This window comes from Xiphophorus maculatus, chromosome 12 (assembly GCF_002775205.1).
Source record: "Xiphophorus maculatus strain JP 163 A chromosome 12, X_maculatus-5.0-male, whole genome shotgun sequence".
NCBI lineage: Eukaryota > Metazoa > Chordata > Actinopteri > Cyprinodontiformes > Poeciliidae > Xiphophorus > Xiphophorus maculatus.
This window is the reverse complement of record NC_036454.1, coordinates 19,004,435-19,017,273: the sequence shown is the minus strand read 5'-3', so window position 1 is coordinate 19,017,273 and position 12,839 is coordinate 19,004,435. Positions and strand designations below refer to the sequence as shown.

General features: G+C 38.3%; 1 protein-coding gene across 1 annotated transcript in view; it reads right to left on the bottom strand.

Moving 5' to 3' along the window:
• LOC102233247 (leucyl-cystinyl aminopeptidase-like) overlaps positions 1-12,839 on the bottom strand; it is an 18,258-nt gene extending 5,419 nt beyond the window's left edge. Inside the window, exons 1-18 of the mRNA XM_014470631.2 lie at positions 12,436-12,839; positions 10,068-10,162; positions 8,711-8,913; positions 7,341-7,452; positions 7,001-7,258; positions 6,722-6,912; positions 6,414-6,552; positions 4,672-4,806; positions 4,417-4,537; positions 4,174-4,325; positions 3,977-4,090; positions 3,752-3,883; positions 2,794-2,928; positions 1,811-1,965; positions 1,647-1,735; positions 1,379-1,562; positions 545-701; positions 164-348 (exon numbers count right to left, since the gene is read on the bottom strand). Of these exons, the coding sequence (XP_014326117.1) occupies positions 164-348; positions 545-701; positions 1,379-1,562; positions 1,647-1,735; positions 1,811-1,965; positions 2,794-2,928; positions 3,752-3,883; positions 3,977-4,090; positions 4,174-4,325; positions 4,417-4,537; positions 4,672-4,806; positions 6,414-6,552; positions 6,722-6,912; positions 7,001-7,258; positions 7,341-7,452; positions 8,711-8,913; positions 10,068-10,162; positions 12,436-12,463 (2,585 nt within the window). The 5' untranslated portion in view covers positions 12,464-12,839. The remainder of the gene's footprint in view (positions 1-163; positions 349-544; positions 702-1,378; positions 1,563-1,646; positions 1,736-1,810; positions 1,966-2,793; positions 2,929-3,751; positions 3,884-3,976; positions 4,091-4,173; positions 4,326-4,416; positions 4,538-4,671; positions 4,807-6,413; positions 6,553-6,721; positions 6,913-7,000; positions 7,259-7,340; positions 7,453-8,710; positions 8,914-10,067; positions 10,163-12,435) is intronic.

Genomic DNA, 12,839 nt, shown 5'->3' with positions numbered 1-12,839 from the left:
AAATTTCGGGTCCTCTGTTCTGAACATTACACATTTTCTGAACTCTTACAAAATTAAAAGCCTGTTTCTGTTTGCAAAAGGATGTTAAGGTATTTTTTGTGAAGCGATCACAAACCACGACCACATTTCTTGTCGTGATCGAGTTCCTGAGTTCTTTACTTACTTGCTGGTAAAATTGGAGTCTGTGTAGTTTTTGAACAGGGATTTGGCTTTGGCAACGTAGCCTTCATTATTCAGAGCGCAGGCCGTTGAGATGAGGGCGGAGCGCAGCTCCTGTTTCGATAGACTCTCCTCCTCCTCCCAGGTTTGACTTTCCATCAGAGAACCAAATTGATGCTGAATGTAATCCTGTTGCATAGAGAAAAAAATAATAAATAACTCGATTCCACAGCAACATTTGGACTTATTTTACAAAAGTAATGTAGTTTATAACTTAAAGTGCTCATCCTTTAAATTTCAGGATGACAATAAAAAAAATTAGTTTTACTGTTTAGATTAAATTTAAACACCAACTGACTTTCCAAAGCACTCATTTACAAAGTACCTTCATTCGAGCTGCCAAGTCAGACTCCTGCCTTTTATCGAGCAGCCTGTAGATGCTGTTCAGCTGCAGCAGAGCTTCTGTCACAGGAGCCGTCTCTGTTTCGTTAGGCATGAAGCTCAACAGCTGGCATGCTTGTACAAAAGGGACACGTCCCAGTCTAATGACCAAACAAAGCAGGGAGAAAAGGTCGAACACTGAAGTGAAATATTGGAGTAAAATTGCTTATTTAATCACAGACTATGCATGCATGTTAGCTATGTAGAACATCACTGAAATGTTAATTTATTCAAGTGAATCAACACAACTCTGAACCAGAGAAAGCAGCAGACACGTTTTACCAGAGGTCAGGAGAAAAAATAAAAACTGGGCTGTTGCTCAGGCGCTCAAAGTCCTCTCATCATCAGATGAAATTAAATTTTAATTTGTAAATCAAGGTTACAGATTTGGAGGAATTGACAATTAGTGTTTATCTGGGAAGACAAGTCATCTGATGGTGTTGGTCTGCTGTGTTTTATCATGCCCAAATTCAGCGCAGGCATTTACCAGGAAATGTTAGTTACTGTATATGGAGATGCTGATTTAAGACTTGACATCTACCCTCCCTACCAAAAGTAACAATGCCTGTCTGAATGATCCGGGTTTATCTGCACTTGATTGATCAGTAACTATAATTTAGATGAGCTGAGGTGAACAGCTAAAGCCAAACGGGCAAAGATTGGTCACCTCTGTGACAATGATTTTCACCAGTTGAATTACTGAAGCAAATTAACTATTTGATGTCATAATTTATTTTGGTGCACTCACAAAGTAAAAAAACAATATTCAGATGTTTACCTGGAGAGAGTAAAGATGTTATGTATGACCGAGGCTCGGTCTTCAGCTGTGAGAACGTTGATGTTTTCGGACAAAGCGTCATGAATAGCACTCCAACCATCTTGTCCATAGTCAACAATGTAGAAGCCGGTATTCTTGTAGTTCAACTTTAGCCACTTTACGCTTTCTGGTACCTTTAAACTTTCTGAGATACACAAACATTTGTCATTGCAGAGTCCAAAACAATGTGACAGAGAGTGTTAGGGCAGGGTTAAGCGTTGCACTGTACCTGACTTTTTACTCAGATTGAACATCTGTCTGCATGCCGGGGCCAAGCTACAGCTGTCGTTCACAAATGTGATGGGAATATTCCACTGTCTGAAACGGAGATCGCAGCACCGTTGGGTTTCATGCTGCATTTCTCTTACTGATGAGTGTGTTGATGAAACCCACCTGGGTGCTTTTGTGGTGTTGTCAGATGTGAGCAGAAAAGGCTCCTGGGAGAAGGTCACCATGTCGCCTTTGCGACTCACAGTGACCAATGGGAAGCCTTTCTGTGATGTCCATGAACTCATCATCTCAGAAATATTCTTACGCGGGTTGGAAACCTCAACATGCAGAAAATAAGTAAAATGACAGGAGTCATTTGAAGTGTTACAGGTGAATGATAATTAAGATTTTGGTGAATATATAGAGGAAAAATCAAACATCTGCTAACAGAGTTCAAGATCCTCTAATGCAGCTTTAGTTTAAAACCAAACCAAACTGGGTGATAAAGATCAATATGTGATGAACAGGCAGCAGGAAGGAAACGCTACGCTTGCAGACACCTAATCAGTGAACTGATGGCTCAGAGTTCAAAGCTTCAGAGATATTATGCAAAAGTCATTACCAAATATTTCATATGACAAACATATGTACTGTATATAAAGTGTAAAGCTCCTGGGAAACTAATCTAGTTATTCCAAATGGTAAAACTAACAAAAAAGGGTTCTTGTTACAGGAAACAAAGTACTGTTTTCGGTCTGCATGGAAGAGACGTGATGACAAAGATCTCTGACAGGAGATGCAGTGATGAGGTTTTTATGTTCCTCTTCCAGTTTTTCTTTAAGGGCCAACCTGTTCATTCTTATTTTCTTTTTAAGCACTAAAAGCAACTCATTTGTTAATATTTAATCAACTTAAGAATGATAAAAACAAAAAGCTGCAGGCAAATTGACAGAAGTACCAGTTTTAAATCCAGCAGAAAATCTACTACTTGTGTTTGCAAACTGAAATATTAGCTTTCAGTGTTAATGCATCCATTGAAAATGAAATAAATTTAGATGTATCCATGTTGGACATGCATGTTGAGGATAAGAGTCAATCGATTACCCACTAAGACATCATTTAAATAACCGTGCACATATCGACCCCATGTAAAGGCAAACGCATACCTGTGTAAGGCTGTTCCAAAGGTCCACCGTTTCTGTATTTAATCCACTAAATGATTTCAGATACCGAATAATGCCCTTTTTGAACTGCTGCTCCTCTGGCAGTGATGCATTCAGCATCAGGAGAATTGAAGCACCCTGGAGAGCAGAGGCACAAAACACCAACAATTAAAACCAAGATGGATCATTAGCCACAGCTGCAGCTGACTGTGAGGTCCAGCAGAGAAATTTCTCTTAAGAAATTGGATATGAATATTTGGCAAAAGAACACGGAGTCTCTAGTAAACTAAACAAGTTATAAACTACCCTAATGTATCTTTATACTTTGCGTTTATGAAGCCAGGCTTTCTGGTAATCTTTAAAAGTTATCTTGTTCAATAGTTCTATGTGCTTTTTAAACATCTTTTATAGTTTTTCTTTGAACTTTGGCTGCTTTTAACCTGTTTCCTATTAACGTTTTTTAAGTAATTAAACATAATTGCAAATTGTGATGAGTTGGCTTAAAAATAGGAAAGCAGGCAAATGGAGGACAAAGAATCAGCATAAGGTAAAAACCAGCATCAACAGCAGATGAATAATATGTGAAAGACATCTCTTCAAGAAACTGGAAAATAATCCAGCAAAAACTTGAGAGATACTTCTTTTATTACCTTTTAAATATAATAGAAGTGACCTATCAGAGTAATTAGAGATTATTAATCCCTAAACACATTAACATGTATATTCCTAAGGATCTAGCACAATAAACGTATATTATTCTGTTGATAATCAGGTTCTGAACTTAGAATAAGTGTAAAATTAGTTAAAGAAAAAGCAAAAAAAACATTTAACAAGCCCAATCAAATACAGATCAGAACATCTGCGACAGAAAACAAAAAAAAAGTGAACTCTTCTTGGAAGCAAGACAAAGAAATCTTGGTCAAACACCTTTTTGTATTTTATATAACACTCAAAGCTGTACCTTTTCATAGGAGACTGAGTCAAACATTTCCTCGATTTGTTCTGGCGTGTTAACCTCTGTCGACACAGGGTGGGAGGAGTTTAGCGCATCTTTGTCCAGGGCTCTGAACCGCACAGTCAGGAATAAATAACCCTGCAAAACAATTCAAGCAAGACTCATTGAAAAAGTTCTCAAATTCATCCGCCAGAAATATTATGTACACAGAGGTCAAATGTTCAAGCCTACAGTGTCAAAACTGGGCATTATTTCCTGCAGTGACATGTACTCCATGTAGGTGGCGAAGCCTTCGTTGAGCCACAGGTCGTTCCACCAGCTCATGGTTACCAAGTTTCCAAACCACTGAAACAGAGATGGACCAGCAAACCAAACATAATCACACTCTGCTCCTGGTGTCAAAAAAAAATAAAAATAAAAATAACTACCTGATGAGCGATCTCATGGGCTATTACAGAGGCTACTACTTGTTTTTCAAAAGAGGAGGAGTTGTTGTCCAGCAGTAAGGTGGTCTCTCTGAAAGTGATGAGCCCCCAGTTCTCCATGGCTCCTGCCAGGAAGTCAGGAATGGCCACCAAGTCTGACAAAACAGAAATGAAGCAAAAGTGTGACAGATGATAACAAAAAGGTGTAGAAAGATAAACGTTGTACAGGTGAGTGGTTCTGCTCACCTAGTTTCTTTAGTGGGTATTCAATCTCAAAGAATTTGTTGTAAAATTGCAGCAGTTTGGAAGCTGTGTCCAAAGCGAAGCCAGTCTGTTCTTTCTTATATGGCACAGAATATACAGAGACCTACAACCAACAGATGTGGATATGCATCACAAATAGACACAAAGTAAAATACAACACCAAAGCAATGTTTTCAAATTAATTATTGATGATTATGGTTTGAACCCACAGCCAAACATGGTCATTTGTAAACCTACATTTGTTCCTGAAGCACTGCTGCTGACAGAGGTGAAGTTAGCAACTATGAAGGCCACCAGATAAGTGCTCATGTTGACGTTGGTCTTCTCAAACTCATCCTGCTCAAGGCCACTGGAAAGAAGTGTGGTTTTGGCCTGAAATGCAGAGTGCTAGAGTTAAATAACTACAAGGCCAACATGCAGGGAAATAAAGGTGGTTTTGAAAATCAGAAAGTAAGGAAATAAAAACTGTGTCCACATGAGGAGCTGCAAATCTGTCTATTTATTGTATAGACAGTAGTACACACTACAAAAAAATTTTAGTTGGTACAATCCATCAGCCGGATGTATGGCTTGGCCTTTTACTTTCAGACTGATGTGCCAAAATTTTGCCTTAAGGTTTCCACAAAATGTTATCAGTATGTCATCTACGTTGAGAAGCCCATTGGTCACTCCTGCAAAAAAAACACCCACAAAACATGATGGCCACAGGTTTTTCCCCCTTTTTCCTCAAATATAACAATGGTTATTGGGCTTCATGGGAACATTTAAACTATTGATTTATCCCACCAGGAGACATGTCTCCCATGACTAATCTGTTTTATATGTTGTGTTTTGAGTAATGGCCTCTTTAATCACCAGGTGGCCTTTCAGCCCATGTTGGTACTTGTTCTCACCAGCTTTAAACAGCTTTCCCAAACTGTTTAAAGACATAGTAATCCTAGTGCATGTAAATACCTACACCTGAGCAAAGTAGTAAATTATGTCTTTCGTTATTCTGGCATTCAGCAAATATAAAAAATGTTGGCAATTGTAAATGTTCTGAAACAAGAAAAGTACATTTTGAGTTAATGTCAGACAGTAAGAAAAATACGGTTATGTTTATCTACACAGTCTATAAACACTGATTTTAATTGTAGATCTTGTAAAGGATTTTTAAGCAGTTTAACAAAACATATGCAACACAAAACTGAGTTCTGTCTGTTGTAATAATTTATAACTCTAAAAAATATATAAGTTGTCATTGTTTCAAGCAAACTGGAAAAATGGAGAAACTACACAACTTTTGCCGTCTTCACGGATTTAGAAATAATTGGCTTTTGAACAAGCACACTGGTTGTGCAGATTTTTGTTTCATGACTCACAGATCAGGGATCACACATTGAACAACTGGACATGGAGGGATCATAAACTACAGGATTTATCAAACCAACTAAAGTCATCTGAACACGTCAAACTCTTGCAGGATAACAATTTGAGGCAATCATACCTGTAGGTGGTGGTAAAAGAAGAATTTCAACAAGTTCTCATGTATAAAATAAAGGATTAATTTGGATTATATTTTTATGGGTTTTTTCTGTGCTGCAAGATGCAGAGAGTTTTTTATGTGGGGTTATGAGAAATGACGCCAAGGGTTGGGTTTATTTTTAATACTCTTAATATTTCTCCCTTGACAGAAAGCACACAAATATTTAAACTATAACAAACAACTTAATTCTAATTAAAAATGTTTTATACATAAATATGAATTACTTCAAACTGAACCAGAATCACACACAGAATGCACTGACACTATTTAGCAAATTGTTTTAAATTAGTAAATTTAAGAAGATTTTTGCATTTAAGTTAAATTCCTCTTATTCTTATTCAATTTAGACTTTCATCTGAGTTACTGATCTCATTTTTCACTTCCTTTTAATGGAAGCAGAGCACTCTACTTGTACCCTTTTTATCTTACAGGTAAATCACTAATTGAACAATACCTTAGGCATGTTGGAAAGACTCATGTAGCTTTGGTTTCTGTTGATTTTTATCAGGAAGGTGGCTTTGAAAGACGGCTCATCAAAACAAGGGAAGGCCTTCCTGGCTGAAAGTGGCTCAAACTGTGTTGCTGCAAGAACTCTATGAATAGAAGATGAAGGTTATTAGGCATGAGTTTTCGAATCAATAAGAAAAGTCAAACATGCTTTTTATTGTTGTCTTCATAGCCTTCATTAGTGTCCCAGCAAGAGACATTAACAAAATGTCCTCCACGAATAAATTTAACACAAATATTATTCATAAAATTTACCTTTTCTTTCTGTATTGATCAGTGTATGAGCTATTGTAGAAACCATCATAGCTGTGTGAGAGGTTAGCATTGTATTCAAATGTCAAAACACACTGTTGGTCTGTTTTCAGCTCCTCCGGGAACTTCACAGCAATCTGCTGTCGGGGTTTGTACTCCAGTACAGTCACGTCACGGGCCTGTCCGCTGCCCAGCTGGAAGAGAAGACGTGTCCAATAAGCAACAAGACGGAAAGAGAAAAGTCCAAAGTTAATAACTTAACCAATCCCCTTTCAACCCAACCTTAAACGTAGCTTTGGTAATGTTGAGATTAGCAGCATGGAGCACAATCCGCTTTGTGTTGTGAAGTACAGACATTTCAATGGCAGCTTTGCCAGTAAAGGTCATGGAGTCAAGGTCGGGGGTGAAGGTGAGGTCATAGCTGAGAGGTCGTATGCTGTGAGGCAGTCGGAGTTCAGCCCATGGAAACAGTTCTCCGTTTGTGGAATTAGGGTAGACTGGCTCCAGGGGTGTGGTCTTATTTGGCTGAGGACAACCAGCCTGTAGAAGGACAGAGGTTAAAGAGTGAGCCAGAGAGTCAAACAGGTAAATGTGTATACCACTTAAGAGTTATTCTCCCTACCTTGGTGAAGGTGCAGCCAGGTAGGAAGTACAGCACCATGGTCAACGAGGCTACGATCACCAGGAGAAACACACACACAACCATTGTACGAGCTGAGGGTCGTGAACATGACCTGAAAACAAAACAAAATATCAATATTACCTTTTTAATCAACTGAAGTGCATATATGTATGTCATATGATTGCAATTTTTCAAAGTAGAACAGTGTTTTAGTTACATAGATGTCTTAAACGCTTTAAAATAGCTGTAAAAATTTACGACCCACATGGAAGACAACAAAAATATTATGTCAACCTAATAAATAACCTAATAATGCATAATATTTTTTTCAGACAGCATATAAATCCTGTTTTAGCCATTTTACATTGGCTCGCCATTTAGTTTATATCCACTTGACTTCAATGTTTTACTCCTTTAAAGCCCTGATGACGGGATAACTTTATCACATGCTTTACATTTTTCCATGATTTATTTATTTATATTTTAACTGTTAAGCACTTTGTTGTTTTGATCCTGTTGTAAGAAAGCTAAATCAAAACCGTGCATTTTCTTACTAATCTACTTATTACTGTTATAACAGAAAATATAACACGTTTACTTGGGAGAATTTTCCTTTAACACCTTAGTGATCCAACTTCAACTCCATTTACAGTATATTCAGTAAGCTTCATTACTAGAGACCCACCAATAAATCACTCAGAGCTCGGAGTCTGACAGTTATTCCTCGATCGGCTCAGATTGATGATTGGCAGATTAAATTTTAGAAAGTCTCAATATTCTTTCCAAGACAATAAGTGCATAAAAACTAAGAAGCCCCACTCTTTTTGGTAAATAAATGCATCAACCAACAGCATGCACTTCGAGGCACTCTTTGTGTTTGCTAAGCAAACAAATGACATAGGCAGATCAGACTTCAAAAGAAGCAGGAAATCAGTGTCAGCCAGAAAACTCATGATCAATATCTCTATTTATTGAAGTAATTGCCAACAAGTCAAATAAAATGCCTGTGTTCAAACTAAGCTGTATGAATTACAGCCTTTTTCCGTAAAAAAGCAGTTAGTAGAAGATAAAGTAATCTCAAACAGTAAGTCCGGATCAGAAGTGGGAATCTTCACTTATATATTAGGCATGTATTTAAAGACATAATCCGCAAAAATCCCTGGACAGCAAGAAACTGCTGCAAGAAATTGGACACAAAATTACATTTCGTGCTTCTCTAACCATCACTTCAAATACAGATATTTGAAAAAGAAGTGAACATTCACTTAACAATGACATATACCAGGATCCAACCATGACTATCTCCTAAGAGAAGATAATAAATCTAAAGAAATTATTTAAGATATCAACAGCAAAGAGCTGAGTGTTACCTTGGTGGAGATTGCCTGACATAAGGGGACGAGCTGGACCTGTGAGAAGAGCTGCGGTTCATAAAGGACATTCCTAGGAGACGTGCAGAAGACTCGCAGTCCTCTTCATCATCATCCATGTCGTTTTCTCCCAGGCCACGCACCAGCAACCGTGAGCTGCGAGGCTCATATGCCACCTCATCCGGGTCAAGAGTGGGAAATGTCTACAGGACAAATCACTGTGTGATTATTCAGAAAAAAAATGCCTTTCAGTGTAAACTATCAGTGGAAAGACAACAGGCACAGACACATAAAAATAATAACTAAATTACAGGTGCTGCCTTTGTTATGTATTTATTCATTTTTTTCCATATAACAGCAACAAACTACACATTATTTTATTGGGATTCTGTGACAGACCAGCATAATGAGTGCTAAATATGAAGTGGAAGGAAAAGTAGGAATGGATTTTAAGAAAGTTTAACAAATAAAAATCCTAAAGGTTTTCTGTTCTCTTTACTTTGACTGACATTAAATCCAGTGCGACCAGTTGCCTTCAGATGCCAGCAGTGTAAAAAAAAAGAGGCTCCACCTGTGTGCAATTTAATCTCTGTGTAAATACGACAGTTCTGGTGGTGGCAGCATCATGCTGTGAGACTGCCTTTCTTCAGTAGGGACAAAGAAATTGGTTTCATTAGATAACTGATCCTGGAATAAAGCCTGTTGCATACTGAAAATGACTTGGAAATAAAGAGCAGAGAGAAGAACATTAACTGTAGTTTAGATCAAAGCATATTCTTCTATTAAAATGGCCTAGTCAAAGTACAGAATACATCCAATTAGGAATCAGTGGAGAGACCTAAAAACTGATCTTCACAGACGTCTCCAATCAAAACTCATTGAGCTTAAGCTGTTTTGCAAACAAAAAAGGGGAAAAACTTCACTCTCTAGAGTCTAAAAGATTTACATCTCTTACTGTGAAACATAGTTCTGCAAAGTACTGCCCCGGAGGGTGGGTGGGGTTGAAAAGAAATACAAGCAACATTGGTATCATTTTCATCCTGCTTTGCAAGAACGCACATCTTTGTGTTAGTCTCTCACGTAAAATCCCAAGAAAATATTTTGATTATCTAGTTTGTTGTAAGTGACAAACTAGAAGTATGAAAGTTTTTGCAAGGCAACACAGGATCGAGTTTCAGTGTAAATGCATAAAAAAAACAATAGGAAGGGGCATTATGCTGTTTGGTTCTGCAAATTGTTACAAACATTCATCATATTCACCAGCACATCTGTTTGGTAACAACTAAATCATGTTATGAAATGTGCAATTTTGTGCAATTTTAACTGTTTTCAATGATGAAAATATGAACCGGCATACTGGAAATGTGTTGGAGTCTTTGGCCAGATCCACCACATCAGGCTCTTCTTCGAACATGCTGTTCTCGATCATGTTCCTCGGCAGGTTAGCTCGTTCTGTGAAGCACAAAGAAAAGAAAACAAGTGATTCTCGAACGGGAAATTGAGCTGTGCTTGTGAGAGGTATACCCGAGCAGAATACAAATGTTGAATTACATCGGCACAAAGTGAGCTTGATCTGTTTATGTTTGCAGACTTTGAGGGGCGAATTTTCTCATAACATGGTGACATACTGTATCTGCAGTATTAATATAAACACTTGATTCTGCGTTTTTACAGTTTCCTGTTAGCACACTTTCTACCTTTCTTCCCCCTGCTAAATAAAACAGGTTTGTCAGCCTGCACAGACATTTTAGTTCCCATATAAATAAGATGGCTATCATTGAACAAATCTCACCGAGGTGGTTTATTTAGCTGCCACAAAATTGAGCGACTACAGAGGCGTACAGCAGTTACGCCTCGATTGCTGAAGCACAAGCAATAGATTCACCGTCTCTGTTTCTTCATGTGCAAAGGCTGAACAGAAAAAACCTTCACTTCCTCAAACCAAAATGCATCTTCAGCAACAGGAAAAGAATAAAGCTTTGTTTGACTAAATGCATGCCATTTTCAGCCAGACAGACTCTTTACTCCCAAAGTAATTTGTGAAACAATCAGAAGCATGGTCAGCTTCCTAATTCAATAACTCCATAACTAAGATACTATGCACTATGTCCTGACAATCTAGCCATGCTTTTGTAGGTGATGAGCAGTGCATTGTATTATATATCTGATGAATGCCAGTGGAAAGCAGAAAGTGTAAACACCTTCTAAAGACACGCAGTTCACTTTAGGCTGATGACGACAAACACAGCTTTTTCCTCCACAAAAATATGTCAGCAGCCAAAGCAAGTGAAAGCAGTATTATCTGAGTCTGTGTTTGCTTAGTTATAGTGTTTCTGACATGACTTCAACACAGTCGCTCTGTCTGGACCACGCTGCTGTGGTATGAACATCTATTAATAGGCAAGGAGCTAAGTAGTTCAGTGCTGTGTAATGTCCAGAAGAGTTTATGACAAAAATAATAGCCAGTCAGTCACATTATGCTATGGATGCCATCACTTTTAACACCTTTGCAGTATTGTTACGTTATCACGGTAAAATACAACAAATGTAACCACAAAGACATGTTTGTGAGAGTGTGACAGGGAGTGAATAGGCTTCTTATCACTAATTTAAATGAAATATGTAAATATGCGGCAGAAATATTGGCCTATATTGCTGACTGTGGCTTTCATGTTACTCAAAACATTTAGCATCTTTACCCTACTGTCAAACCTAGCAAATGTATTCATGGTGCTTTAACGTTTTACCACATTATGACCACAAACTATGATGCATTTTGTTTGGAGAAGAGAGAGGTTTGCAATACACCAACACACATGACTGTATAGTTTCGCAAAGCATACTGGTGGCAGCAACATCATGCTGTAGGGCATTCAGCTGAGACAAGGAAGTTGGTTAAGAGTTGATGAGACGATGAAAGCAGCTATACAGAGAGGTGTTTCCTTTCCCTACAGTAACAGACGACATTTGTGTTTATTTCTAAAATAAAATCACCTCCAATATATGTTAAAAATTATGGTTTTAAAGTGACAAAATGTAGAAAACCTTGAAGGGTATGGTTACTTTTGCAAAAACCCACAGTTACGTATGGATCAGTAGCTACAGTTTGTTCCTATGTTCTGCTCATGAGTACACAACATAAACACTACATGCTGCAGAGGAAAGGCATATAGTTAGAGTTTTGTTTTGACATTCTTTCACTGTCTGATCAAAAATCTGATTGTGAAATACAAGTTTGCTCTTGTACCGACAACAAAAAAAGAGACAAACACAACTAAGATCTGTTAGAGATAAAATAGGGAAGTTGAACTGCTGTGATTTGACTGCTTCACAGTTTGCTTTATAGCTGATGTACTGTTTGCTTTAATAACGCCCAGGGACAACATAAGTGGGTTGAAACTCTTGTATAACTCTTTACAGAACATTTCCAGTTATAAACTAATAGGCTTCAACCTGAGTAGATACAGGAGTAAACACCGCAGCAGTGCTTTCACTTTGAACAGGAAAACAAGTTTATGTTTGTTTTTTTTTTTCCAATAAGCTACCTTATAAATCCTAATCACAACGTTGTTTAGGTCATCATATCTAAATATGTCTGCTTAGCATCCAGCAGAGTCAGTCAATGTAGCTGTCATCGTGTCACCGCAACACACTGACCCGACAGTCAGTATCTGGCCTGCTGGTGGCAGCTAAAGACGCTGCTACTCACCGTCCTCCGTTCTTACCTGCAGTGTTACTGTCAAACAAATCCATGGTGGTTTATCTGGAAAAACTCCCTCTTGTCCAGAAATTACTGGGAAAACTCTGGACGTTCAAGGACGTCCGACCGAGGCGATGTTTTCTGGCTAGCCACAACCCACCGCAGGCTCACAGTCGGTATCAGCAGCCTCCCCCCACTGTCACAGGCTGAACAGCATTCAGGCGGCTAACGTTAGCCGCTCCCAACTTTACCCATCATGGTTGGCTTGTTAAGGAAAACGGGTAAGCAGAATAGATTTGTCTTTGTACTTTGCTGCTTAAAAACGCAAAAACAAACCTCAGTTCTGCGTGTAAGGCTAGCTATAGTTGGATTAAATGACTCTTTTCCTGCTATCCTGACCAGTTGTTGACGACGTTCCGTCAAGTTGCA